This window comes from Prunus dulcis, chromosome 5 (genome assembly GCF_902201215.1).
Source record: "Prunus dulcis chromosome 5, ALMONDv2, whole genome shotgun sequence".
In the NCBI taxonomy this organism is placed as follows: Eukaryota; Viridiplantae; Streptophyta; class Magnoliopsida; order Rosales; family Rosaceae; genus Prunus; species Prunus dulcis.
Genome location: NC_047654.1, coordinates 9616667 through 9643712, shown reverse-complemented (window position 1 = coordinate 9643712; position 27046 = coordinate 9616667). Strand labels below are relative to the sequence as shown.

General features: G+C 37.8%; 4 protein-coding genes across 6 annotated transcripts; 1 reads left to right on the top strand and 3 right to left on the bottom strand.

The window, feature by feature from the left end:
- Positions 1–5418: 5418 nt before the first annotated feature.
- On the top strand, positions 5419–10279 carry LOC117628563 (probable LRR receptor-like serine/threonine-protein kinase At1g63430). The gene is made up of 12 exons (XM_034361049.1): positions 5419–6056; positions 6509–6647; positions 6799–6870; positions 6966–7109; positions 7206–7355; positions 7510–7626; positions 8052–8116; positions 8433–8684; positions 8778–9116; positions 9200–9357; positions 9510–9725; positions 9837–10279. The coding sequence occupies exons 1-12, from the start codon at positions 5972–5974 to the stop codon at positions 10080–10082; spliced, it is 1983 nt and encodes a 660-aa protein (XP_034216940.1). The 5' UTR covers positions 5419–5971; the 3' UTR covers positions 10083–10279.
- A 600-nt stretch (positions 10280–10879) lies between these two features.
- LOC117628601 (20S-pre-rRNA D-site endonuclease nob1) lies at positions 10880–14332 on the bottom strand. 2 transcript variants are annotated; one of them, XM_034361089.1, is made up of 5 exons: positions 13808–14332; positions 12435–13566; positions 12016–12184; positions 11363–11482; positions 10880–11250 (listed from the first exon to the last, which is right to left on the bottom strand). In XM_034361089.1, the coding sequence occupies exons 1-5, from the start codon at positions 14199–14201 to the stop codon at positions 11101–11103; spliced, it is 1965 nt and encodes a 654-aa protein (XP_034216980.1). In that variant the 5' UTR covers positions 14202–14332; the 3' UTR covers positions 10880–11100. The 2 variants fall into 2 exon arrangements, with proteins under 2 accessions (XP_034216980.1, XP_034216981.1); XM_034361090.1 differs by lacking the exon at positions 12016–12184 and having other exon boundaries at positions 13808–14313.
- Positions 14333–21287: 6955 nt separating this feature from the next.
- LOC117628513 (actin-depolymerizing factor 7-like) lies at positions 21288–23101 on the bottom strand. 2 transcript variants are annotated; one of them, XM_034360990.1, is made up of 3 exons: positions 22987–23101; positions 22226–22485; positions 21288–21844 (listed from the first exon to the last, which is right to left on the bottom strand). In XM_034360990.1, the coding sequence occupies exons 1-3, from the start codon at positions 22987–22989 to the stop codon at positions 21694–21696; spliced, it is 414 nt and encodes a 137-aa protein (XP_034216881.1). In that variant the 5' UTR covers positions 22990–23101; the 3' UTR covers positions 21288–21693. The 2 variants fall into 2 exon arrangements, with proteins under 2 accessions (XP_034216881.1, XP_034216880.1); XM_034360989.1 differs by lacking the exon at positions 22987–23101 and having other exon boundaries at positions 22226–22494.
- A 328-nt stretch (positions 23102–23429) lies between these two features.
- On the bottom strand, positions 23430–26156 carry LOC117628512 (protein O-glucosyltransferase 1-like). The gene is made up of 6 exons (XM_034360988.1): positions 25829–26156; positions 25140–25714; positions 24581–24773; positions 24397–24461; positions 24085–24295; positions 23430–23914 (listed from the first exon to the last, which is right to left on the bottom strand). The coding sequence occupies exons 1-6, from the start codon at positions 26000–26002 to the stop codon at positions 23552–23554; spliced, it is 1581 nt and encodes a 526-aa protein (XP_034216879.1). The 5' UTR covers positions 26003–26156; the 3' UTR covers positions 23430–23551.
- Positions 26157–27046: the final 890 nt, after the last annotated feature.

Genomic DNA, 27046 nt, shown 5'->3' with positions numbered 1-27046 from the left:
TTGTGGTTCGGGACATTGACATGTTGATTTGACAGTCTCTCTACATTAAATTCACACATTAATAACGAAGCGACAGGAGTAGCTTTGGTGCACCACACTTATATTTGTTTCCACGTACATGAAGATGAAAAATCACATGTCACATTGCCATGTAGAACTAAAATACACATAATATTTGTATGCAGCGATTGCTATTGTTCTTCAAATACTCAAAATATCAATTAGGTGGCCAAAGGATCACAAGTCGTGGTTTAAAAATGTTAATTGCTTTGCCAACACTCAAGTAATTCGCCAGGAATTGCCATTATTAACCGGTTTTTTTGGCTGCAGTGCTCAGTGCGAACGCAGTTTCACATCGTTCAATTAGTGCATTGCTCTCTTATCTCTAGGAATGATAGTTTAGGTCTTCAAACAAATACATTACCATTCCAAGCGCAACACTACCACTCTAAACAAAAATACTACTTGAAACACACGCATTAACGCCCCAAGTATAAATATTATCACTGTTCGTACTTTTTCACTCGACTAGACCCCGTTGACGAAACTTATGATTCTTAAGTCTAATGGAGAGATTTTTCACTCAATGATAAATTGAGGTGGTCCAAATAGCTACTTTTTACATTGTACACCTCTATTTGTTTTTGGGTAGAATAATATCTTTTCAATGTAAAGTCACTTTCATATTTTATGTATTGGTGGAACCACCTGCAAGCTGTTTCTGTACGCTACCCTGATGGTCGCTACCAACCCAACCCAAGGATGGAGCTCTTCTTGCTTTCTAAAGTTTAACCAAACGTTGAACGTTCTTCCTGTTATATCCACTTTGATGAAGACAGATAATCTCGTACCCTATCGTTAACCCAAAAACTAACTCATACAAAATAGTTATTGTTCCAAAATTTTCAGGATTAATAATTTTAAACAAGTCCCAAAAATTTATTTTATTTTCAGATTTCTTGTCCCATTTTTCTGGCTGAGTTCATCAACTTAAGCTTTGGCATTTAAATATGTTCTTAACCTTCACAATGTCCAAATTCAGATCAGAAAAATGGATAAAATCAGAAGAGAAAGTAAAAAAGAAAAAGATGAAATGATGTGGTATGGTGGTGTTGAGGGAACCAATTTAATTGCAAAACCATCATAGAGAGGAAAACCCTAGCCCTATTTTGGGTGAAAATTTGGTTGTAACAGAGATAACACTATTTACTATCTTCCGTCAATAACATTATGCCCCGTAAAAAAATTATCACGTATATTATAGTGTTATTGAATCAAAAAATATAGCAAAATAGTACTATACCCGTTGTAACGAAGTGTTTCTCCTCTGAGTGTTTTTCCTACTTCGGAAGGAAGAAGAAAAAAATCCAAGCTCTGGAGGGCCCACCTTGTCCTAAGTTCTATATGAAATGTGAGGGCTTTGTCGAAAGTCTGTTGACTCTTTCACTTTTTAGGGCCTGATCATGTTTGATTTGGTAATATTTTGACACCTGTTTGTTGAAGATGAAATGGGTTTTGGTTCACTTTTGAATTCTGATCAATGCAATTATGCAAGTGTCTTAATTCAAAAATCAAAATCATGAGGCTCCCCCCCCTCTCTCTCTCTCTCTCTCTCTCTCTCTCTCTTTCCATGCCTTTAAAATTACTCAAATCCCTTTTTAGAGTGTCTTGCTTGGAAGCTTTGTATGGGAGGAGGACCCTTGATGCTTAAACAATGTCCAGATCTTATGTCACATCCAAATTGGACGATAAAAGAAGATGACTCTCATCAAAGCCAAAACATAAAAGGCCATCATAGAATATCATAATAATATAAGCTGCAAGCAACTGGAATATTAATAAATAAATAAATATTTGGTCCACATATTTAACAACTTGTTTTTTTAATCATGTGCAATTATTTTTATTTTTATTTATACATTATTAGTAAAGTTTACTAGATGCATCAATATTAATTAGGTGTTTGTCGATTCTTAATATTCAAAAAACACAATCTAGAGAGAGAAAAAGGAAACCGAGTGTGGGTTGGTTGGTGTATTTCAAAACCTTTGAATATTTTGATGGATCACATGCTGTAGGTTGATGGAGAACAACTGGATGTTGGTTAACTTCAGAAGAAGTTTCAATCTCTTTGGCCTCTTTTTATTTATTTAATTATTTCAAAGATGACTTTTTTCTCATCTAATTAAGAAGATAAAAAAGAACTCAAAGGATGGACAAATGACTTGACTGCCCTTGTTTGTAGGTGTTTTGATAATGAATGAGACGGCAGACGCATAAAAATACAGTCGCAAGGAAGGAGAAAAACAAAAATTAAAGTCCAAATAGGAAGAAGGGTGCAGGCATGCCATGAGTCAATGGCCGTATGGTAACATTAATATCAGTACTACTATTCTTCAAATGATTGGTTTTAATTAATTTTTACATTGACGTCAATTTGAAATTTTTGTAGTCCAAGGCGTATTGTAAACTTGAACTTGAACTCACTCGGCAACGTCACATTTTTGAATAGAGACGTGATTTACGTATGACGGTCTATCAATGAAAGAAATATTGTCGAAAACACAAGAGTCAATAAATAACTATAGTTACTTGTTCATAGTCAACAAACATATTTGAATTTCATGATCAATATTTGTCTTGACAAACAAAAAGTAAACAAAAGGGCTATTGGATTTGGAGCTTCACTCTTCTCTTGATGCCAAGAATAAGTGAGGGAGAGCTAAAACATGAAACACAAATAAAAGATGTGGAAGTATTCCTTTACATTACTTCCCTATGTTTAGTGGAGTTTTAAAAGCTTTTGGAGCCATGACCCTCCAGCCTTAAGACTTAAAGTGGGTCCACCATTGGATGCTAATGCTTGTAAGTCTCAAGTGTAACTTACCTTAAACTCAAAACAATACTACAATTAGGGTTTAATAAATAATAAAGCATCACAGAGGTGGCCAAAGGAAAAAAAAAAAGTAGCACAAATGACAAAGTAAATTACTTGGAAAATATTTTAGAACCAAACTTTCTCCTTTTGGGAATTTTTTTTTCATGTAATAGAATTTGAAGAACAAAATAAAGGTTAGGGCATTGATTTTACTATTTAGAGAAGGTAAAAGTGAAACTGACCATGACAAAAAACTATACATGTCAAAGAAGAAGGCTAAAACTAGTGAAGTGTTAGTTGGATTGGCGTCTTTGGTTTGCTCTCAAGTGGTTTTGGATTTAAGTCTCCATAGTACCCACGTATGCGACTTTTCCCATCCCCTTCCTAACTTTGGTCAAAAAAAAAAAAAAAAAAAAAAGGCTAAAACAAGTCGCAGAGAAACTCACGGCTTGTCTCACGAGATTTTCACCAAAAATTAATACATTATTAAACGACAAGAGCAGGCACGTCGTATCGTGTGCTAATAATTAAGGGGGAAGTGGTGCAGTGATGTGATTCTGAGATTAAAGGCACATGATTGCTGCCGCAAATACCGGAAGGTACTCTTTTTGCTAAATTAAGTAATTTTACCAGCCAATGCAATTATCCAAAACTACCCTTGCATTTATTACATGCTTCACTCTCTCATTCTCATACTATGCAAGTTTTGTTTTAAACGTTTGGTTCACGGAAAGGAATTTATAGGAAATCAAATTCAATGGAATAAATGCTAACGAAGGTATAGCCTAGTGAAAAATAATATTAGATTTGCATACCAACGGTATCATGTTTGAATTCATATGGCATATTAATAGTGTGTGTGAGAAAAACCTCTTCTCCCTTTCTAACTTTAGCAACAACCAAAAAAACTTAACGGAATAAATGCTTGTCTTGATTTTCCATCACCAAAAAATAAAAATTAAGTTCAACACACTCTCCTTGATAGAAAAAAGGCTCATTATTAAATAGTGGAATAATAAACAAATGTGTAACAAGTAAAAAAAAAACTTATTGAAGACAATGGCGAATGTTAATATAAACTAAAAGATATGTGTTTATATATATATATATATATATATATACAGAGAATTTTTATTGAGGGATCCCTCAAATTAGCTTATTTGAAGAATACCTTTATAGGGCCCACTCCGTTTGTATTTCACTAATTCAAACCATCTCTTTTATAGATACTCATTCAAAAATCATCTCTAAAAAAAACTCATTATTAAATAGTGGAATAATAAACAAATGTGTAACAAGTAAAAAAAAAAAACTTATTGAAGGCAATGGCGAATGTTAATATAAACTGAAAGATATGTGTTTATATATATATATATATATATATATATATATATATACAGAGAGCTTCCATTGAGGGATACCCTCGTAGGGCCCATTCCATATTGTATTTCACTAATCCAAACTTTTTATAGATACTCATTCAAAGATCATCTCTACAAAAAATCACTTGAATCCGATATCATTTGACCATTCAATTGAATTATTGAAATTTTAGTACTTTCTTGAAGTACCCTGTTCATTGATTTTGTAGGACACAATTGGATATCGAAACAGTTTCCGATTTGTTTAATTTTTTTCAAGGATGATCTATTAATATAGACTTAAAAAGTATATGGTTTTGATCGTTAAAAAAAATTCGTAGGGAATCTTAAATAGTGTCCCTCAATAGAAAGGGACTATATATATATATATATATATATATATATATATATAGTCCCTTTCTAGTGAATATTTTCACATGGTACATGCAAATAGGTCGCATTGCGCGTTAGGAAAATAAGTTGCAATGATTTGCTGTTTGTTTTTTAAGCCCTCAGTTTATATATATATTTTTACTTTAAAAAGCATTTAAAAAATTAATTTTTTTTTTAAATATCTATAAAAAAATATTTTTAATGATACTCTCCTCTCCTTCCTAGCTGCTTCCTTTATTTTAAAACAAAAATTAATAATTACTATCTCTAGGTAGAAACACATACAGCAAATCCAGCCAACCAATGGGGTCAACAATTTTTATTTTGATCTTTTATTATTGGGTGGTCAACCATTTTTTGTGTTCATTATTTTTATAAAATGTCGTCGACCATTTAATTTTAAAAAGCAAGTGTAACAACCAAATTCCAATTATGTTTAAAGGAAAAAAAGAAAAGAAAAAGAAAGAACCAAAGTAGGATCAGCAACTTGGGCCCACTTTTGAGCGGTCTCGTAATCCTATCCGTCCGATTAAAAACCCCGTCGATCTGATCCATGTAGCCTACCTTCTTACAGTGGCGCGCATCACACCATATAACAGAGGGCGAGATATTCAGTTCGGATGTCTCGGGGACCGATATATCGTATACTCGAATTTACCAGTGAGCAGCCCCTGTCAACTGTCAAGTGTTAGCGCAAAATTTTAGCAGTTGGCAACAACGAAGATCCAAAAACTCCCACGACATCAAAACCCACTAATCAAAAGCTAAAAAAAAAAAGCAGAGAACAAAAAAGAAAAAGAAAATTGGAACCGCCATTTTTAAAGAAAATATTCTCTCTCTTTTTCTCTCTGGGTGATTTTGTTATCCATTTCTTTTGCTTTTTTGTTCTGGCTAAGCTTTTACTAGCAGCATTACCAAACCTCTCTTCGAATCCAAGTTTTTAGTCTACGTCTGTGGGGTGTCTTTCAGCTTCCAAATTTTGCTTCAGTTTCCACACTGGCCACTGATTTGTGTTGGACTTTTTAGTGGGTAGTTGCCAAAGCCTTGGATTTGGAACTCAGTGGTATTTGTTTCAACAATTTAACATATTTTTCATCTCTGGGTAGCATTTCTTTTTCTTCTTTGTTGGTTAAGCCAACCCCATTGTAGTTAGTAGAAGGAGATTTACAGTATTAGTAGGATCTTGAACTTGGTGCAGGCTTTATTCTCTCACAAAGTCCCGAGCTTTAGGCCATTGGGTTTCTTTTTCCTTTTCCTTTTGCTTGGGTTTTCTTCTCTTTGGGTGATGCGTAGATGAGTTCTTCTTGGTTCTGTTTGTGTTGAGAAAACTGAGAGAAAAATGAGAACATTTGCCTCGTTTCAGCTTCTGTGCTTGGTATCTGGGGTTCTTTTTGTGGCTTGTGAATCATTTGCATCAAAAGAAGGTATGTGTTTCTGTTTAGTCACTCTGTTTCTCAGATCTTGATTTCTGCAAATCTCCATTTAGCTGCTAAGCAAGTGTGGGGGAACAAAAGAATTTGATTGTCAATCTTGCGTTTAGTGTTGTTAAATTGACAGAAAATTTTACCATAGCTAAGAAGTTTCCTATCTTTACAGTCGATGGAAAATTGTATAGGAGTTAAGATTGTGTTGATTTCTTCCTTAACCAACGAGAGTGAGTCTTGAAGTAGTGTGAGGGTGATCGTGCTACTTAAATCACTATATAACCGTATTGATAGTTTGGTTGAAATGTTCAACTATGTTATTTGCTGGCTTACTAGATTAGCTAGCTCTACATACGAAAATTACAGGAACACGATTTAGTATGTTTATTTGTTTAATTGCCCATTTGTTGTTTTAGTAGATTTTCTCTGAGTGAAAACTGGATTTTGCACAGTTTGGGCCCTTACAACGTTTAAGGAAGCTATATACGAAGACCCACATCTAGTTTTGTCCAATTGGAATTCCTTGGATGGGGATCCTTGTGGATGGACCGGCATTACATGTTCTCTGTCTCGAGACCATGTTCTAAAGATGTAAGATATGACATTATCTATGTTAGTGCTAGATTATAGTATAATATTTCCACAATTACATCCCTTTGAGGGGAGTTTTAGAATGAACGGTACAGACTTTGTTGTAACATGTCCTGCCATTTTGTTTTGGATTTTATTTTATTTTTTGCAGTAACATTTCGGGTTCATCAATAAGGGGATTTCTTGTACCAGACTTGGGTCAACTCAGCTTCTTGCAAGAACTGTATGCTTCACCCACCACACTGATTCTGAAATTCTATTTTCTTAACTTCAATCTAATTTGGCTGAAGCTTGATTACTTTTCTTTCTGTTTTATAGAATTTTGCATGGGAACAAGCTGCTTGGGATAATACCTAAAGAGCTGGGCTTGTTAAAATACCTCAGGATCTTGGATTTGGGGATGAATGAACTCACTGGTCCAATTCCTCCAGAGCTTGGGAACTTAACCAGTGTTGTGAAAATGTACTAGGAATTTAATATTCGTTTTTCTGAATGATACTTTAATTTTTGGGTTGTTTGGGATTTCTCTTATAGTGGGAATTACTACTTTTGTTGCAGAAATCTTCAGTCAAATGGGTTGTCCGGTAGGCTACCTCCTGAACTTGGCAATTTGGCATACCTTGAGGAACTTCATTTGGATAGGAATAAGCTTCGAGGAACTCTTCCTGCCAATAGCTATACAAAATTACCTTCTAACCTCCATGGAATGTAAGTAGCACAGTGCTGAAGTGTTTGAACAGTTCCTGCAGCTTTGTATTTACACTGACACAGATGCCTTTAAGCTAAAAATAGCGTTGAAGATGGAAAAAAATCAGGATTTTATTTCTGGAATTTTGTTTTTCATAGTTCGTTTCTGCTTCAGGTACGCCTCAAACTCAAACTTAACGGGCCTTTGTCGATCATCTCAGTTAAAAGTTGCAGATTTCTCATTCAACTTCTTTGTTGGTAACATACCTAAGTGCTTGGAGTATCTTCCCAGGTACTTTCCTAACCAAGAGTGATGTTTAGGTTGAATCATTTTGTGTTCATGTCTAGCATTAATCAACCCTAACCTGTGTATTTGTAGTGTCACATCTTATGATATGAACACGACAAATACTATCTCTAAACCAAAATCATTGCGCGTACATTACATTCCCATATCAACAAATGTAGAAGGTCCAAATTTTTTTCTGCAAGATTAACAAGTTTGTTGTGTCAAAATTGTGTTATTCGTATTTGTAACTAAATCTGATCCATTTATAATTCTAGTTAGTGGGTTGTGTTATTTTCATGTTTGTGTCAACTGTCAAGTAATAGTGTAATCTCATATTTGTGTTGCATGCGTGTTTTGAAAATTGCCTAAGTTATCCTTTGATTGTATGCAACTTGTGCACCTTCATTTACTTACGTTATTGCTTGCAGGTCAAGTTTTCAAGGAAATTGTCTCCAAAAAGAGGATCCCAAACAGCGTCCTGTAGAACTATGTGGTATGCATGACATAATTGTTTGATTTAAGTCGATGAACTGTCTAGGGTTATACATGCTTAGTGGTTGCAAGAAACTTTTTAAATGGATAACCAACACAAAAAGGGTGAACAAATGTTCATATGCTTCTTTCTGAGTGAGCATCCCAATTTCAATTTAATGATGCTGGAGTTGCTTATTTGTGGCTATTTAATGTTTTTAATCGCATTTTAACTGAATATGTACTTTGAACGTTTCTCAACTCAATGTTCGTTGATTTTTATAATACTGATTGTTGTGTTGTAGTTAGTGACCTTTTCTTTTGTCGGTTCTTTGTAGCTGGTGCGCCACCCTCTAAAGGACATCCAGGAGTTAACCCTAAGAACAAACCTGCTAAAGATGTCCCCAAACACCAGGAGACTTCAAAACCTGCCTGGCTGTTGGCTCTGGAAATAGTGACTGGAACCATGGTCTGTTCTCTCTTTCTTGTTGCTGTTTTCACTGCTCTTCAGAGATGCAATAGCAAATCTTCTATCATAATTCCTTGGAAGAAATCAGCAAGTGAAAAAGATCATATTGCAGTCTACATAGGTTTGTTACTTATTGCATCTGCCTCAGTGCAATTGAATTTTAACTGCTCATGGAAAGACAACAGTGGCTAATTTGGTTAGCGGTTTTATACAGATTCCGAGATGTTGAAAGATGTTGTCAGATTCAACAGACAAGAGCTTGAGGTAGCCTGTGAAGACTTTAGCAACATTATTGGCTCCTCACCTGATAGTTTGGTTTACAAAGGCACGATGAAAGGTGGGCCTGAGATTGCTGTGATATCCCTTTGCATTAAGGAGGAGCATTGGACGGGCTATCTTGAACTCTATTTTCAGAGAGAGGTGACAGATTTGGCAAGAATAAATCACGAGAACGCAGCAAAATTACTGGGGTATTGTAGTGAGAGCACCCCATTTACGAGGATGCTGGTTTTTGAATATGCTTCAAATGGGACACTGTATGAGCACCTCCATTGTGAGTGAAGTTCTTTTCTTTTAACCACATTTAATTGCTATAAAAGGGCTCGTGAGGTCTAACCAGAATTTATTTTGCTGCAGATGGAGAAGGATGCCAGTTAAGTTGGACACGGCGCATGAAAATTGTTATAGGAATTGCACGGGGACTTAAGTATTTTCACACAGAGCTTGAGCCACCATTTACCATATCCGAGTTAAATTCTAGTGCTGTATATCTTACAGAAGATTTTTTACCCAAGGTATGCCATAAAACTTCTCAAATTTCTCAACTCCCATTTTGTTCTTTTACTTGCTGAAACATCATTTCAGAGATATGAAAATTCCATAAATCTTTGTGACTGAGAATAAGAGTCACTGGCTATAAGATTAACACTCTTGGTTTCAACTGTAGCTGGTAGATTTTGAGAGTTGGAAGACAATTCTGGCGAGGTCAGAAAAGAACTCGGGCTCTATTAGCAGCCAAGGTGCTATTTGTGTTCTTCCAAATTCTATGGAAGCACGCCACCTGGATGTTAAAGGCAATGTTTATGCTTTTGGCATACTTTTGCTCGAAATAATCAGTGGTAGGCCTCCCTACTGCAAGGACAAAGGGTGCTTGATAGAATGGGTAAGTAAGTTTCTGGACGTGTAATGTTTGTCAAATTTGCTCCCGAGGTAAACTGAGAACTGTATTTTAAGCTAGTTGTGCACCACAAACTTAGACTTTTCTCTTCTGCAGGCCAAAGACTATCTTGAGTTGCCAGATGTGATGCCTTATGTGGTGGATCCTGAACTGAAACATTTCAGTTACGACGACCTCAAAGTTTTGTGTGATGTGGTGAATCTTTGCACCCATCCAGAGCCCACGAAGCGGCCTTCCATGCAGGAAATATGCACCATGTTGGAGAGCAGAATCGACACATCGGTGTCTATTGAGCTCAAGGCATCTTCTTTGGCATGGGCCGAGCTTGCACTTTCATCATAAATGAGTAAAATTAACACACTGTAAAGAAGAAATATACAACTGTAATACTCTGCCTTTGACTTACTTTTTGTTCCTTGTAAATGTTTGTAATTGGAGAGGAGGGAACTTAAGGATTCATGCAGGACAATATCTCTTTGTATCCCTGAGGTTACAGTAAACTAAGTTGCTAATCAAGTATGTTCCATGATTTTGTTGCTTCTGTTCATCTTATCAAATTGTCTCTTCCTGTGAATGATGACGATGCATTTCAGTTTCAGATGCGGATTTATTGTTGAGCGATTTTCGCACTCCATTTTTCTCCCCATGCACTCACTCCTTAAAAAAGAAAAAGGCTTTAGGACTGAATAAATGAAAATGCAGTCAAATTAATATTTGAAAAAAAAAAAAAAAAAAAAAAACACCCACCCACACTCCAATTCGTTTTCCTGTAAGTGGCTTCTATTCTCTTCCTCGCTCAACAAATTTGAAAGTTCTTTGATGAATTTGAGGAATTATAGGTGTTTTATGAAGCTTATATTTGATTCTTGGTATTTGATGTGCCCCAAGTTGCTCAAGCTGATGTCAAACTCTTTTTTGAATCTGTATGCGGAGAGACGTATGCGATTTCATACAAAGTTTAATTTCATGTTCTTATCTTTAAGGCAACTTCGCTAATGTTTGATTTTATGTTTCTTTAATAACTAGGTATTTGTCTCAGTTGGAATTCCTCTCTTTGTCTATTAGATTAGAGTTGTGTTGAATTTTGTCTTGCTGCATTCAAGAAGCCTTTTTTGTCCCTCAGCAAATTCGTGCATTCCTTTCCAAGTTTCAGACCTTACAAATGATAGTCTGAAAATAGACAGGCATGTTTGTACTCAAAGAACCACATGGAATTGCTCTCGTATGCTATATAGTCATAAATACCACATAAATTACCCACAAATCATTAGGCCACACTCAACATATCCTAACAAAGAAACTGCTCAAATATCAAAACTGGTTTAAAAAATCCATCGCAATCAAAAGCTAGTGAAACCCGCTATTTATGCTTCGGCGAGTAATGATTGTCGTTCGGATTCCTCCTTCCACTGAAAACAGCTAGTGCCTTCCTTATGGGAGGCTGCAAAGGAGCTTTTTTATCAGTATGGTGGCAGAAGATGAAGTCATTGGTAGTGAATACGTCATCCCCCTGCAGATGTAACATATAGTACAATCAGATATTTGATAGCTAAGCAATAATCCACGCATCAATAATCAGAGGCAGTCACAATTCAGGAACACCAAAGAGTTTGAAAAATGACCTCCTTATTTGCTTTCTTCTTTGTCTTTGGATGAAGAAACTTTTGTGGGAGTTGATCTTCACGTAAAACGAGGTTCTTAGTAATGGCATCCCTTCCACCTTGAGGTAAAGGCAGTGAAAACTGCAAACAACCAAACATCGAGATGCATAAGCGGACATGTGCAACGAAACTTTAGGTGAAATACCAAAAGTAGAACATGAAATCACAAATGCACATGTTGAAGCCAACACTCAAAGCGATGGACTAAGGTGTGATGGCTGACGAAATCGTGAATGCAATATCTTATGTTTCCTAACATTTATTGGGATGGGATATGTTGTCCTCACATCCTAATTCAGTCATGAATTTGTGAACAAATTGCATGTTTGTGTGATCCCAGTACCTACCGACAATGTTAGTAGCATACAAATGACTATAAAACATTCATAATCAAGGAAATAATATCTTCATGTTAAAAGACTAGTGTCCAATAACCAAGCGAAAAGCATGCAATATATGTTTGGAAAGTACCACTGGGACAACCAAAATGTCTAACCAATGGATCACCTTCATATTAAAGAGGTTACATGTGCTTTACTTGCAATAATCCAACAGATCTAAGCTACCATAGATGGTGATCAATTCCTGGTAAAAGCTGATATAGATATACTCACTCTTGTGCCACGCAATATGATCCGAGGACGACGAGCTGCCAGAACAATGCCATTTTCACCAACTGTAACTGCTACCTTGCGCAAAGTACCACCATTTCCACACTTTGGACAGAAAATTTTCCCAATTTCACCAGTCACAGTATTGCAGGCATGGCATTTCAAAATCCACCTATCAAAGATGACACCACAGAAGTTCATGATACGGTTGTTTCATCAAGTAATTTCAGACACCGTAGTGAGGGGAAGAACAAATTTAAATCCAATTGGACCAGCCTATTTCTCACCGTTCCATACAGATCCTATGTAAGATATCTCTAATAAACATCATGGTATCTAAACTTATAAGTGGACCAAAAGAACAGAGTTTGTAACAGTATGCAAAGGATAATTAAATGGGAAAAAGTGTATCAAATATATACCTATGGAGCTGTCGGATCTGCATTCCTCCAGGTGCCAGCAACCGTAAACCCATCTGCAGAATAACATTCTGCATTGCAAAATCACTAGTTATACAAGCTACACTGGACTCAGACAAGGATCTAAGCATCCAGCTCTGCTCACTATGATCATCATTCAAATTGGATGTATCAACGCTTTCGTTAGTCTGACTTGAGATCTCCAAGTGATCCAACTCTTCATTTATCATTTCAACTTCACCTCCTTCAACATCCAAATTCACATTATTATCAGTAGTAGCTTCCTCTGCTTCGGGATCATTAGCCTCTACATCATTGAGCTCCTTTCCTTCTTGAAGAGTCCTTAGTTCATCTTCTTCCAGCCTTGTTTGCTTCAGGATTGAAGAGAGGCCTTCATCACCATTCTTCGCCTTTGTCATCTCACTCGCCTCAGAAATTCCATTTTCAGGACATGCTTCCTTAGAATCCACAGGCAACGATTGATCCTGGCCTCTAGCTTCCTCAAGTATGTCGCCACTTGCATTTTCCTCTGCATCTTGCTGAGCATCCTTTTCAGATAATGCCTCATTGGACTCACGTCTAGCTTTTCTTCTCAAAAACCTCCTATGAGTACTTCGACTGACAGCAGGCATCCAGTCCCCAGCATTATCATCAAACTGTCCTTGGGATGCATCAATTCCGTCCGAAACCATCTTCTTCCCTTCAATGTTTATCTCTTTCTTCTTGGGAAAATTTCTCCTAGGTCTCCTTTCGATGCCCAAACCATCCTCCTGATTTTCAGAATGAGCATCACTTTTAACTTCCACTGCCGAACCATCAACAGAACGACTATCGGAATCCATCACATTCAGGCTTATATTTTTCAACGGAAGAATTCTTGAACTGGGGTTGACATTGTCCTCCGCAGCATTTTCCAGAGCTTCCCACTCTTCCAAATTGGGCACATTATTGCCCCAACCCGGCAAGTCCTTCTCAGGCAACCTCCTGACATTGACTGTGTGAACTGGGGGAGGACAGTCCCTGAGATTTTCAGTTCCATGTATCTGAGCCTCCAATGTATAAGTCAGAGCAATAAGCTTGAGATCCACATCCGAAAGCGTCTGTAAATCCCCGGTAGCCCTTGCAAACTTAATAACTGTCCCCAAGAAAAAAAAAAAAAAAAAAAACAGAAACCCGTCAAACCCAATTCCCACATACATTCAACCGCCTCATACATCACATACTCATATAAAAAACCCAACAACAAATCCATAAAATCATCTCATACCAATACTTCTCAACCATGATTGCTTGAAATTAAGCAACAATGCATACTAAAGCTTCAAGCTTTCACAAGTAAACATAGTTTTATTGATACACATACAAAAATAAATTACCTTTGTTGAGAGCTTCCGGGGAAGGCTCCATGGTTTGGACTTGGAAGGGAACAAAGGCTAGCCGGTGGCGGGAAACAGGGTCACGGACCTCATCCATGACCTCGGGGACGGAGACCAACTTGTCGGCGCGGTGGCTGAGGCTCTCTCCGCCTTGAATGATGGCATTGGCATCGACCACTGCTATGGCTATGCCCTTAGAGGACTTGCAGCTCTCCACCAAAACTTGGGTTGTGGCGTTTGACTCCGAGGTTTGGGGCTTTGGCTCTGCCTGCTTCTTCACTATGTTGCTCCAGCCTGAGATTGGAGCTGGGTTCGCGTTGGGGGTCGGGTTCTGGTCTTGGGCTGGGACTGGGGCTGGGGCTGGAGCTGGAGCTGGGCCAGTTGCGTCGTCCATGGTTGTGTTCAACGAAATGGGGGACAGGGGAGGTTGACAAACCCTAAAGAGGCTGTGTGTTTGTTTTGCTTGGGGAGGAGTAGGCAAGCCAAACGCTAGCGACGTCGTTTGATGTAAGGGATTTCCCCATTTTGGTTATTTGATATTGGCTTTTATTTATTTATTTTTATGCGGCTTTGTTAAATAAAAATAATTAAAAAAATTATGTTCTAAAAACTAAGTAAGGGCAACTCCACCCATTTGCCCTTAGAGCACCTCCAGCGGTGCAGCCCAGCCTGAGGCGATGGCGGGCCAAAAAAAATTTCGCGCTCCAGCGTTGCGCCCAGGCCCGGGGGTGGTGTGGGACCCACCAACTCGGGCCAGCCCGAAGGCCAAACCAGCCCCATGTCCAAAACGAGTTTGCTGACGTCACGCTGACGTCAGCCCTGGCCAGTTTAAATTTTTTTACCGTTGGCGCGTGCCAACGGTAAAAAAATTTAAACTGGCGCGCGCTGCCGTCAGCGCGACGCCAGCGCCAACGGTAGGCTGCCACGTGTCGCGCTCGCTGCCTTCCGATCTGCTTCTCCTCTCTAATCCAACGGCTGAGGCTTTTTTGGGTGAAAAAAATATGAAAAAAAAAAAAATTCTAAAAAATTCTAAAAAATTCTGATATTTTTTTTCTATAAATACCTATCAATACCCTTCACTTTCAACACCAATACTCTTACATTTCATTATACTTCTACTATAATTCACTCTTTTTACACAACATTTTCCTCTTTTTCATCTATCATTTTGATTTCATATTTTTATGGCTTCTTCTATCGAAACCGGAGGGGCTTGGAGCACCATGGAAGATGTTTCCTTGTGTGAGGTTTGGCTCCAAATTTGTCATTGTCCCGTGTCCGGCAATGAGATGAAATTTTTTCATATGTGGAAAAAAATTCATGCCGAGTTTTGTGAAAAAATTCCGGGGACTACTCGTATGGAGATGGCATTATCCAGTAGGTGGAAAGTTCTCAATAAAGAGTTGGGAAAATGGAGAAATGCCCTAGCAAAAGCGATGGACAACTATAGAAGTGGGCAAAATCGGACTAACGAGGTAAGTATTTTATAATTTTTGTTTTATTAAGTTTAATCTCCTAATATATATATTTTGTTAATATTGCTTGCATTTTCAATATTTTGTACATATTGCTTGCATTTTGAATATGTTGTTAATATTTTTTGCATTTTCAATATTTTGTTAATATTGCTTGCATTTTCAATATTTTGTTCATATTGCTTGCATTTTCAATATGTTGTTAATATTTCTTGCATTTTCAATATTTTGTTAATATTGCTTGTATTTTTAATATGTTGTTAATATTTCTTGCATATCCAATATATTTTAAATATTTATTGCATTTCCATTTTTTTGTTCAATAGATGATTCAAGCACAAATGTGGTTCGGTGCAACCGGGGGTGGCAAAAAAAGTTTCACCCATCATGAATGTTGGGAGGTGGTGAAATTTTGCAAACGCTTCGTAATTATTCCAACGGGTCCGGAGGTTGTGTTAAACTAGACGCCACTCCGTGATTCAATGACATCGGATTCACCTCTTGATTCTCCTATGAGTCAAGACTCACCCATCGAAAAGGAGCCGAGGCCCATTGGCCGAAAGGCAGCGAAGGCAAAGAAGAAGGGTAATTCAAGCAATCAAAATTCACAATTTTTGGAGGAAATTGCAAGGCAAAACGGCATAAGAATAGAAATGGAGCAAAAACGCCAAGAGCACGAGTTGGCCCTTGATGCTGAGTTTGCACGAGAAAGGGAGTATTTGCGCAAAAAAGATATGGACAAGACAGATCGGGAAACCATGGCGATGGATACAAGTCATATGTCCCCTGAAACAAAACAATTTTGGAAGCTAGAACGAAGGGATGTTATGAGAAGAAGACTTTTCCGGGATGATGGGCCTAGCAACACGGATTGGTTAAATGATGGAAACCATTAAATTAGTTAGCATATCTTTTATGTATTTGTATTTTAGTTGTTTTCTATTAAAGTTGTTATAATTCATGTATTTTATTTTAGTAGTAATTCATAATGACTTGTATTACATTTCATTATTTAATAAACAAAGCATTCAATAAATTACCTTTTTATTCAACATATTCCATACTTCAAACAAAACATAATAAAAATAAAATTAAAAGTACAAACAAGGCACAATAATAAAAATAAAAGTACAAACAAGGCACAATAAAAATAAAAACACAACCAAACCATACTAAATAAAACATAAGCAAAGCATCTATTCTCCATCATTAATCTTCATTGCCTTTCACCGCCCATAGATGCTCCATCAAGTGAAATTGACGCATTTCATGAATATACGAAGATTGCATCTCCTCATATCGATCTATCATTCGGGTCATCAAATGACCATCCCTCACCAACGGTTCCGGCTCAAACGGTTCTCCATTTGGCCCCATGGGCCTTTCATAAATCCGTGTCAAAGCCGTGTTCATTGGATCCGGTTCGTAGACCTCTAAAGCATCATAATCGTACTCATCCTCCACAATCATATTATGGAGGATGATGCAAGTCATCATAATGCTTCTGAGGATCTCCTCATCAAACATGCGGGCCGCACCTCGAATAATCAACCACCTGGCTTGAAGGATGCCAAAACACCTTTCGACATCTTTCCTGTATCCCTCTTGATATGTAGCAAATAATTTTTGCTTCTGGGATCGGGGATTTGGAATGGATTTGACAAAAGTCGTCCACCTCGGGTAGATTCCATCAGCTAGGTAGTATCCCGTCTGGTATACTGTATTGTTGACTTCATAGGTGACATTGGGGCCCTGGCCTCTCAATACATCGTTGAAGACGGGGGATTGACCCAGCACGTTGAGGTCATTTTGTGATCCTGCAACTCCGAAGAAGGCATGCCAAACCCATGTGTCGAAACCAGCAACCGCTTCAAGGATGATACTTTTTTGGCCTTTTCGATTTCCATAATCACCTTGCCAGGCAGTTGGGCAATTCTTCCATTGCCAATGCATGCAGTCGATGCTACCAATCATTCCAGGGAATCCTCGAGCTTCGGCTTTTTGTAGAAGCCGTTGGAGGTCCCTGGGAGTAGGTCTACGCAGGTAGTCCCTAGTGTACAGAGTTTCAACAGCTTGACAAAATCTTACCAAAGCCTCCAACGTAGTGGACTTCCCCATCCGGGCAATCTCATCCACCTGATCAGCAGATGCTCCATACGCCAACATTCGTATAACAGCTGTAAGCTTTTGCTCCGGAAGAAGCCCCAAAACCCCAGTAGCATCACACTTTTGAACAAAGTATGCATCATAATTGCAAATATCATGCATGACTTTATTGAACAAATGAGGTTGCATTCTAAATCGCCTTCGAAAATCAACATCAGAGTACAAAGAAGTTGGGATAAAATAATCTTCCAAAAGATTCTTACCCCTAGAATGCCTATGTCTTTCCACATTCCGCGGCGGCCGGCTTGTGAACTATGGCGGCGACCTTGGTTCTCTTCTTCTTCCAAAGCCACTGCTATGAGAACTTGCTCATCGACTTGTCTCTGCAACTCATTGACTTCATCTGCTCTACGGTTTCTCTCTCTTGCCTCTCCAAGCATCTCCTAAATTCTTCCATTCAGAATGAATGAAGTATGAATTATAAACTCTCAGAAATGAAAATATAGAAAGATGTGGTGTGAGAGGTATGAGCTGAGACTCTGGTTTTATAGAAAAATTTGGCAAGATAGACATGCCACGTGGCTTGATTTTATTGGATGAAAATCTTATCTGAAATTTGAAATTCATCCGAAATTTGAACCCTAATTTGTATGAAATTTGAATTTTGAAATTCGAAATCCGAAATTTGAACCCAAATTTATCTGAATTTTGAATTTTGAAATTCATTCGAAATTTGAACCCAAAAATTTATCTGAAATTTGAACTTTGAAATTAATCCGAAATTTGAATCCAAATATCTTATCCGAAAATTTTATCTGATTATGAATAGTCTTGACACGTAGGAATCCGAAAATCTTATTTGAAAATATTACCCAAATTAATTATTTTCATTAAAAAATAGGAGGAAAAAACAAAAAAATGAATAGTAATTGCCATGGCTAAGGGCAACGGGTGGAGACTATTTGCAAGGGCAAGCACTATTCACGTGAATAGTGCTTGCCCTAGCTCCACCCTTGCCATGGCTAAGGGCAAACGGGTGGAGTTGCTCTTAGCCATGGCAAGGGTGGAGCTAGGGCAGCCACTATTCACGTGAATAGTGATTGCCCTTGCAAATAGTAATTTCTGTTTCCACCCGTTGCCCTGGCTAAGAGCAATTACTATTCATTTTTTTGTTTTTTCCGCATATTTTTTAATGAAAATAATTAATTTCGGTAATATTTTCAGATAAGATTTTCGGGTTCCTACGTGTCAACACTATTCATAATCAGATAAAATTTTCGGATAAGATTTTTGAATTTAAATTTCGGATGAATTTCAAAGTTCAAATTTCAGATAAATTTTTGGGTTCAAATTTCGAATGAATTTGGGTTCAAATTTCAGATAAATTTGGGTTCAAATTTCGGATGAATTTGGGTTTCAGATAAGATTTTCATCCAATAAAATCAAGCCACGTGGCATGTCTATCTTGCCAAAATTTTCTATAAAAGCAGAGTCTCAGCTCATACCTCTCACACCACATCTTTCTATATTTTCATTTCTCAGAGTTTAGAATTCATACTTCATTCATTCTGAATGGAAGAATTTAGGAGATGCTTGGAGAGGCAAGAGAGATAAACAAGAGAGAGAAATCGTAGAGCAGATGAAGTCAATGAGGTGCAGAGACAAGTCGATGAGCAAGTTCTCATAGCAGTGGCTTTGCAAGAAGAAGAGAACCAAGGTCGCCGTCGTGGTTCACAAGTCGGCCGCCGCCGGAATGTGGAAAGACATAGGCATTCTCGGGGTAAGAATATTTTGGAAGATTATTTTATCCCAACTTCTTTGTACTCTGATGTTGATTTTCGAAGGCGATTTAGAATGCAACCTCATTTGTTCAATAAAGTCATGCATGATATTTGCAATTATGATGCATACTTTGTTCAAAAGTGTGATGTTGCTGGGGGTTTGGCATGCCTTATTCGGAGTTGCAGGATCACAAAATGACCTCAACGTGCTGGGTCAATCCCCCGTCTTCAACGATGTATTGAGAGGCCAGGGCCCCAATGTCACCTATGAAGTGAACAATACAGTATACCAGACGGGATACTATCTAGCTGATGGCATCTACCCAATGTGGACGACTTTTGTCAAATCCATTCCGAATCCCCGATCCCAGAAGCAAAAATTATTTGCTACATATCAAGAGGGATACATGAAAGATGTCGAAAGGTGTTTTGGCATCCTTCAAGCTCGGTGGTTGATTATTCGAGGTGCGGCCTGTATATTTGATGAGGAGATCCTCAGAAGCATTATGATGATTTGCATCATCCTCCATAATATGATTGTGGAGGATGAGTACGATTATGATGCTTTAGAGGTCTACGAACCGGATCCAATGAACACGGCTTTGACACGGATTTATGAAAGGCCTATGGGGCCAAATGGAGAACCGTTTGAGCCGGAACCGTTGGTGAGGGATGGTGATTTGATGACCCGAATGATAGATCGATATACAGAGATGCAATCTTTGTATATTCATGAAATGCGTCAAGTTCACTTGATGGAGCATCTATGGGTGGTGAAAGGCAATGAAGATTAATGATGGAGCATAGATGATTTGGTTATATTTTATTTTGTTATGGTTAGGTTGTGTTGTATTTTAATTTATTTTGTTATGCCAGACACGGGACAATGACAAATTTGGAGCCAAGCCTCACACAAGGAAACATCTTCCATTGTGCTCCAAGCCCCTCCGATTTCGATAGAAGAAGCCATAAAAATATGAAATCAAAATGATAGATGAAAAAGAGGAAAATGTTGTGTAAAAAGAGTGAATAATAGTAGAAGTATAATGAAATGTAAGAGTATTGGTGTTGAAAGTGAAGGGTATTGATAGGTATTTATAGAAAAAAAATATCAGATTTTTTAAGAATTTTTTAGAATTTTTTACGATTTTTTTTCTTCATATTTTTTTCCCCCAAAAAAGCCTCAGCCTTTGGATTAATTTGGAGAAGCAGATCGGAAGGCTGGGGAGGCGACACGTGGTAGCGTACCGTTGGAGCTGGCGTCGTGCTGACGTCAGCGCGCACTAGTTCAAATTTTTTTACCGTTGGCGCGTGAAAAATTTGAAACGCGCTAGCTGACGTCAGCGTGACGCAAGTGCTGACGTCGGCAAACGCGAGTTGGGCCTGGGGTTGGTTTCGCCTTCGGGCTGGCCCGAGTTGGTGGGTCCCACACCACCCCCGGGCCTGGGCTGCATGCTGGAGCGACTTTTTTTTTTTTTTTTTCTGCCCTCGCCTCGGGCTGGGCTCCTTCGCTGGAGCGGCTCTAATAAAACCTCTTTTTGTTTTTGTTTTCAATTGCTGCTTTGCTTTTCTTGGGTTATGCTTTCTGCTCTGTATACTTGCAATGCAAAACTGGAAGGAAAAAAAAAGTTACGACTGGCGACATGTTTTGTTTATAAAAAAAGGAATGAAATTAAAAATGTCCATTTGCATTCTTGCCCTAGTTCTTCAAGGTTTGTCATAGACCAGTTGTATCAACATCTCAAATGGAAGAGAAACTCACGTATATAGTATACTGGTTATATATCGATTGTTTCTTTGTCATTCATTACGAACTTATCATGTGACGAGTGAAGCAAAAGCATATAAGTTATAACCGGGATAGCCAAACTTTTCTCTTAAAATAGAGAGTACTCCCATTCAATGTGAACTTGATTTTGCCATTTCTCCTTGTTACTAGGCCCAAAGTCAAATTGTGGCTAGTTTAGGTTGTTACTGAGCCTTTTCCAAGACCCAATAGCTTGTGTTTGTGTGTGTGTTTTTGCACAAAGGTATAACAGTCAACACAAAGAAGAATGGAAAATAACATATAGATACTTCAATTTTTCTTTGACAACAATATATAAAACACACTACACAGAATCACCCCGAGTGAAAAAAACAAGGGGTATAGAAACTGAGATTGCTATAAACCAGAGATTATCATGCTCTACTCATAACAATCTGTCTAAGAGCAACACTAGATAAGTGGAAGCAACCCTATTCAAAGCAGCATCCACAAGCATCAACTAATGCTCTCATGGCTGCAGCCAATTTGGTTTTGAGAGCCTTTGTTTAATCCCAAAAACTCTATTGTTTTTCGAATATGGCTGTTGACGTTATACAGAAGAGTACATATTACATTCACAGATTCACTTGGCTAATTTGGAGTTTTTTAAACAAAAGTCCAAGTAATAATAATGGCTATAAAATTTGGTGGCCTCCAAAGGAAACAGTGAGGGAAAGCATGAAAGATTGGAGAAGAGAGCAAAAGGGGTGGCTTGGCTTAGAAGACTCGCCCTTTCACTATGTCCAAGCTCATCTCACTTGGATCTGTTGCTTGCAATTCGAATGAAATGCCATCCAATTCTCTCTTGAATCTGTCCTTGGAACTAGCATACACCATCTTCATCCTCACCTTTGATGAATCCGGTGACCTAACCCGTGCCACAAAAACATATGCACACATAGGTTTTTAGTGTCCAAAGAAAAAGAAAGAAGCAAATATGCATCATGAGCGTCGTGTCATACTTTTAAAAATTACTAATTTTTCTTCCATACCACCAGTTGTATACAATTATATATCTTTTAATTTGTCATGTGATCAAGGAGGTAGTCATATAATTATATACAACCGGTTGTATAGAAGAAATACTTCTTAAATAGAGACTCATGAGACTGACTATTGTATGATGAGCCGTACATGTTTGTATTAGTGCAGGATGCTAAATTTTAGCCCTCATGACATGTTTATTTTCAAGATTTTTTCTAAAAGCAAATCTAAGATGAGTGTAGTTTCTTTGTGTGAAGTTAATTACCATGCAATGAAGAAAATCTTGCTTTTCTGGCAGTTCTCTTCGGTAGTGAAATCGAAATCAAAGACAGCATAACGACACTCATCAGCAGGAAAACTGGAGGTGAAATCATCATAACTCTCATTAGGTTCCCCGAGCTTATCAATCACAATTTGTTGTTGTTCAATCTTGAACAGAATGAATCGATAGTTCCTCTTTGCTTTTAGCTCCAAGAACTTCAGCTTGCAGTCATCGTGCACAGCCATTCCAGAAGCTGCATTGGCCTGTCCCATTCCATCACAAAGCTCAACTATTAGAACCTTCAATTAATTGGTCAATTACTTTGTATACCTATATTGTTCATCAAATTATCACCATATAAGATCTGACTAATGATTTTTTATCTTTTTTTCTATGCGAGTATGTAATCGCATCATATAAAGAAGCATTTTACTGGATGTTAATTAACAAGGGTATGTGTTCTCTTATTTGTCCAAACTATGATTCAAATCGTCAATCTAACATGTTACGTGTTATCATAAACGAATATGCATCAAAATGAAGCAACAAACAAATCTAGCATGAAAAAAAAAAAAAAAAGCAGAATCACAAAGCATGCACATCAATACCGACATTATGGCTATGGTTGAAATCGAATATATCGAATCGATCATTTCTTTAAATTCCCCCCAAAAAATGAAAGGGTACCCTTATAATTGTATCTATGATCAGTACAAACCATAATAAATTGGTGTAGCAAAAAGACAGAGAGAATGCAGGCATACCATTTTGTCTCCAATGAGAAAGGGCTTCTGAAATGTGAGAAAAAAGAGAGAAGGGAATTGGGGCCTAAGAGAATGGAAGTGGGGGCAAGAAGCACAATGAGAGCCTATGGGAGCAAAAAAAGAGAGAATAGATCCTTGTTTTTGGGAGGCATGAGAGGTGGAGAAGTTGCAAATTTGGAGGCTAAGATAGTGGAGGAGGAGACAATTTGGAGGACAAAATTTGCTTCTTCTGCTTGATTATGTCCACAATTCACTTCAATGCTTCCACGTTGTAACCTTAATCTGTTATTGCTTTTTGGGATAAATTGCCCCTACTGAATTTTCCTGTTTTGGGTTAAAACTGTTTGTTTGATCATCCAAATTTTGGGAGACCAAAACTAAAAATAACTGACTATAGGATCCATTTTATATCCAAGACCCCTTCTCATGAATATTACAAATTTTGGTGATGGTAGTTTGAGTTTTCTTCTTATTATTTCAAACAGGTGACAAATTGTGATTATTTTATGTACTTTACATTAAATCTTAAAAGTAATCTGTAACTAGCCCATGTGAAAATGTACAGCTAATCCTGCTTGGAGAGATTTTCCCAGTACTTATCTTCCCACTTCTGCACTTGTTTATTTAAATTGATATTCCTCCTATACAAGTTTCCAAGTGCTTGGGGTTTATAGGCAGGAGGCATGGTGCAGGGGCTTGTCACTGATGGACTCTTAACCAAGGACTCTGTCATGAACTTCTTCTCAGACTCAGCTGCGGGGCAAGCCATACTCTCCGAGCACAAATGCGTCGCGCCTTCGGGTATTTTTGGCTCAAATCTTAAGAGTTTTGCGTATTTGTTTAACAGATGGAACATGTAGTCATACACAAAGTCCATCTTTAGCTCTTGCTGAATGAAGTCGCTTGCTGCTTTTCCAATTGCTTGTGCCTGTGGAATAATTATAATCCACAAGTATTATAAACTATACAGCACCGAATTTTAGGGTAATGGTTTATATGGATCACACTATGGACTGCATCTCTAATACCAACGAGCGCACTTTCATAAATATAGTACAAATAGTTTTACTCAGAGTTTAAAGGGGTTAGAGGAGTCACCTTTTGTTTGTGGTTGTTGCCCCAATCGACAGCGAACTTAATGGATTTACATTTGTCGTCATGCCTTATAGGCCAATAATGGTGCACTGGTTGCAGACTTCTTGTGAAGAAATCATAGTATTGTGGTTTAACAATTAGTGTTACTGAATCACAGGCTAGAATGTATTTCTCACTGACAGACCATGCATATCCCTCAATATAGATCTTGTACCTATATAAATCACATGAGAAAATAAAATGGAAAATCAAAAATCAAAATTTACGAAGCAAGAAGATTTTATTTTATTTACACTACTCTTCTGTGAGACATACCTGTGCGTGCATTGGCTGGCTACATCTGATTGCTTGAAGCCTTGCTGAGATTCAAGGATCCAATCCTGCAATTATACCCAACTAGTTAGTTGATTTAATTGCCCGAATGATCGATTTTCAGATGAAAATCTATATCTTACAAAATTTGCTCACCTTGTTTTCAAAGAATTTGCTTATGTGTTACCTGGATGAATAGGCGAGCATTCCAATCCTGTGAGTCTGAGACATTACATTTGAGGAGGTCTTTCCTGCTTTCGGCAACAAAAGGGTTTCCTTTCCAGTATGCATAAGGTTCTCTTTCCATCCATTTTCTCCTGTCATTGCCTTTCTTGAGATCTTTCAACAAACCTTCCCATGGTTTTATGTTAATCTCAGCCCTTCAAAAATGCATGTAGCTTATGAGTAATAAGCGAGCATGATTAAAAACGGTAAAATTCTCTTGTAAGATATCTAGTATATTATGTTGCGTGACTATGAATTTGGACCACCTATACTTGATTGTCAAGATTGACATTTGACATGACAGATTGTCCCCGAGAAATTTCTCAACTCTCAAACATATCTCAGTAAGTATAGTTAAATTGATGAAATATTATTTTTCTTTAAAGTGAAAGGAAATCACTAAGTATAACTTTTGAAACTTTCCAACATGAATGGACATTAGAGAGGTTGGTGCCCTATCATTTTCATGCCAGAATAAGAAGACAGAGAAATTTTAGGCCTTGCCTAAAATTCAAACTTACCAACCCCAAAAGGACCAATCAGGGAACACAATGTCCTTAGTCCATCTGTCACCACAATACCGGAACAGTGGCGGCACCTGAGTCGAGTTTGGTCCCCGGAAGTCTCTTGATCGGATGACCGGCTTGTCATCACAGTCAAACATGAGCTCCAAGTCAGGCAGTCTCCCAGGGTACCTCCTAAGAAGCTGCAAAATGCCCCATATAGTAAACACATCCCTTGTCTGTATGGACTTCTTGTACTTTTCAACATAGGCCTTGCCCTTCACAATCACTAGCCTAAAATGTGCCGTTTCCTTTGCTCTCTCCACCATGTCCCTTGTGATCCCTGTGGCTTTCCATGGCATTAGGTCCTGGTGGATGAACCGAAAATAATCCGGGCATATTGGGCTTGATGATGGCTCAAGATCATCAAGGTTGCCAAAGGTTGTAGGGTAGCTTGTTGGGCAGGTTTGTGTCTGGTTAATATTGCTGCCAATAGAGCAGTTGAGTGGGAATTCAATCACCTTAAAGGGTTCCTGATACTTGTTGGAGATTAATATGGTTTCGTTTGCAGAATTACCAATCTGAAAATTGGACTGCATGACACACAAAACATGAAACAAAAATTTCAGGGGGCAAACTAAATTTAAACATTCAGAAAACGACCCAAAAGTCTCAAAACTACATGCCAAAAGTTGACTGAAACTTACAATTTGGATCCAATAAGAAAACAAAATGGCAGCAGAAATTATGAAGAGACCCAAGAAGAGGATGGTGTTAGTGGCAGCAGCGATTGCAGGGCTCTTCGTGATAGAAGATGGCAGCCAATCTGAACTTGTCCCTTGGAACTGAAAAGGCCTGACCAAGCGAGACCCACGCAACATTGAACTAAAAATAAATATTGGGCAGGCAGCTCTTTAATTCTTCGTACTTGAAGACAGAGAAAACCCCTTGTCTGCTTTAATTCGGTTGAACTGAAGTAGAAGACTTGGAGTTCTAGAAGTCTAGAGCTTCAGTGCCCCTTTGAGTTTTATTTTATTTTATTTATAGTTGTGTGCTCCACCAGAAAAGTCCTTCGATAATTATGAGACGTTTCCTTAGTTGATGGTGAAGATTCTTGGTTCTCCTCAAATGGTGAAATTCTAGATTAATTCTCAGTTGATGGTAAAGAATTAAAAATTTAAAAGGTGTAATTAAAGGAAAACTAGAAAATAGAAAAAGTCAAGAAAATCAGTTGTGACTTTTGTTTAATTGTACAGGTGTGTATACTATATAGATAAGAATTTTTATAGCGTAAGATAGAGCCAAGAAGATTTTATGGAGCTATGACATCATTTGCATGCACTCTCTGTATATATTTTTTTTTTGGTTCTGAAACTTAGGCAGGACCCTACTTGCAACTTGCAAGAACATGTCAAAGGGCATTACAAAGAAGAGAGGAGACAGCTCCAAACTACAAGCCCGAGGAGAGTTAAGGCACAGCAAAGAGGGACCAACAGAGGACCCCCCAAGAAGGCTCAGAACAGAACAAAGACCACACCAAAAGACAGCAAAACCAATATGATCGGGGTTCCCAAAAGCTTTCAATATTTTTCACCAGGTTTTGCTTATTTTTTACGGGAAATTCTGTATGTTGAATTCCTTCTTCTTTTTTTTTTTTTTTTTTTGGTGGTTCCAATGTAGAATTTGTATTCAATACGAATATTTTTCAAATGATTTGATTGACGAGTTGACTTGGACAATCACCGTTAGTAGGGACGGAATTAGGATTCCTAGGACTTCAAAATAGGCTGTGCTAGATTTACCTTACGGATGTGCAGTTAGATTTTGAACTAACCGTAAAACCTGTATACTAATTATAAGAAGAAAAAAAGACTCATATGGGCTATAGTCCAAGTTAGATACTCATAACTATTGGATTTGTACAA

Excerpts from the sequence above, each read along its gene's own strand:
- LOC117628512 (XM_034360988.1), bottom strand. The coding sequence starts at position 26,002 with ATGTTGCGTGGGTCTCGCTTGGTCAGGCCTTTTCAGTTCCAAGGGACA. Across the intron at positions 25,715-25,828 it reads TTTCTTATTGGATCCAAATT|TCCAATTTTCAGATTGGTAA; the intron begins GTAAGTTTCAGT and ends TGTGTCATGCAG. Across the intron at positions 24,462-24,580 it reads ATGCTCGCCTATTCATCCAG|GATTGGATCCTTGAATCTCA; the intron begins GTAACACATAAG and ends GTATAATTGCAG.
- LOC117628563 (XM_034361049.1), top strand. The coding sequence starts at position 5,972 with ATGAGAACATTTGCCTCGTTTCAGCTTCTGTGCTTGGTATCTGGGGTT. Across the intron at positions 7,356-7,509 it reads CCTTCTAACCTCCATGGAAT|GTACGCCTCAAACTCAAACT; the intron begins GTAAGTAGCACA and ends TTTCTGCTTCAG. Across the intron at positions 9,358-9,509 it reads CAGAAGATTTTTTACCCAAG|CTGGTAGATTTTGAGAGTTG; the intron begins GTATGCCATAAA and ends TTTCAACTGTAG.
- LOC117628601 (XM_034361089.1), bottom strand. The coding sequence starts at position 14,201 with ATGGACGACGCAACTGGCCCAGCTCCAGCTCCAGCCCCAGCCCCAGTC. Across the intron at positions 12,185-12,434 it reads CAGATCCGACAGCTCCATAG|GTGGATTTTGAAATGCCATG; the intron begins GTATATATTTGA and ends CATCTTTGATAG. Across the intron at positions 11,251-11,362 it reads AGAAGAAAGCAAATAAGGAG|GGGGATGACGTATTCACTAC; the intron begins GTCATTTTTCAA and ends TTACATCTGCAG.
- LOC117628513 (XM_034360989.1), bottom strand. The coding sequence starts at position 22,494 with ATGGGACAGGCCAATGCAGCTTCTGGAATGGCTGTGCACGATGACTGC. Across the intron at positions 21,845-22,225 it reads AAGATTTTCTTCATTGCATG|GTCACCGGATTCATCAAAGG; the intron begins GTAATTAACTTC and ends GGCACGGGTTAG.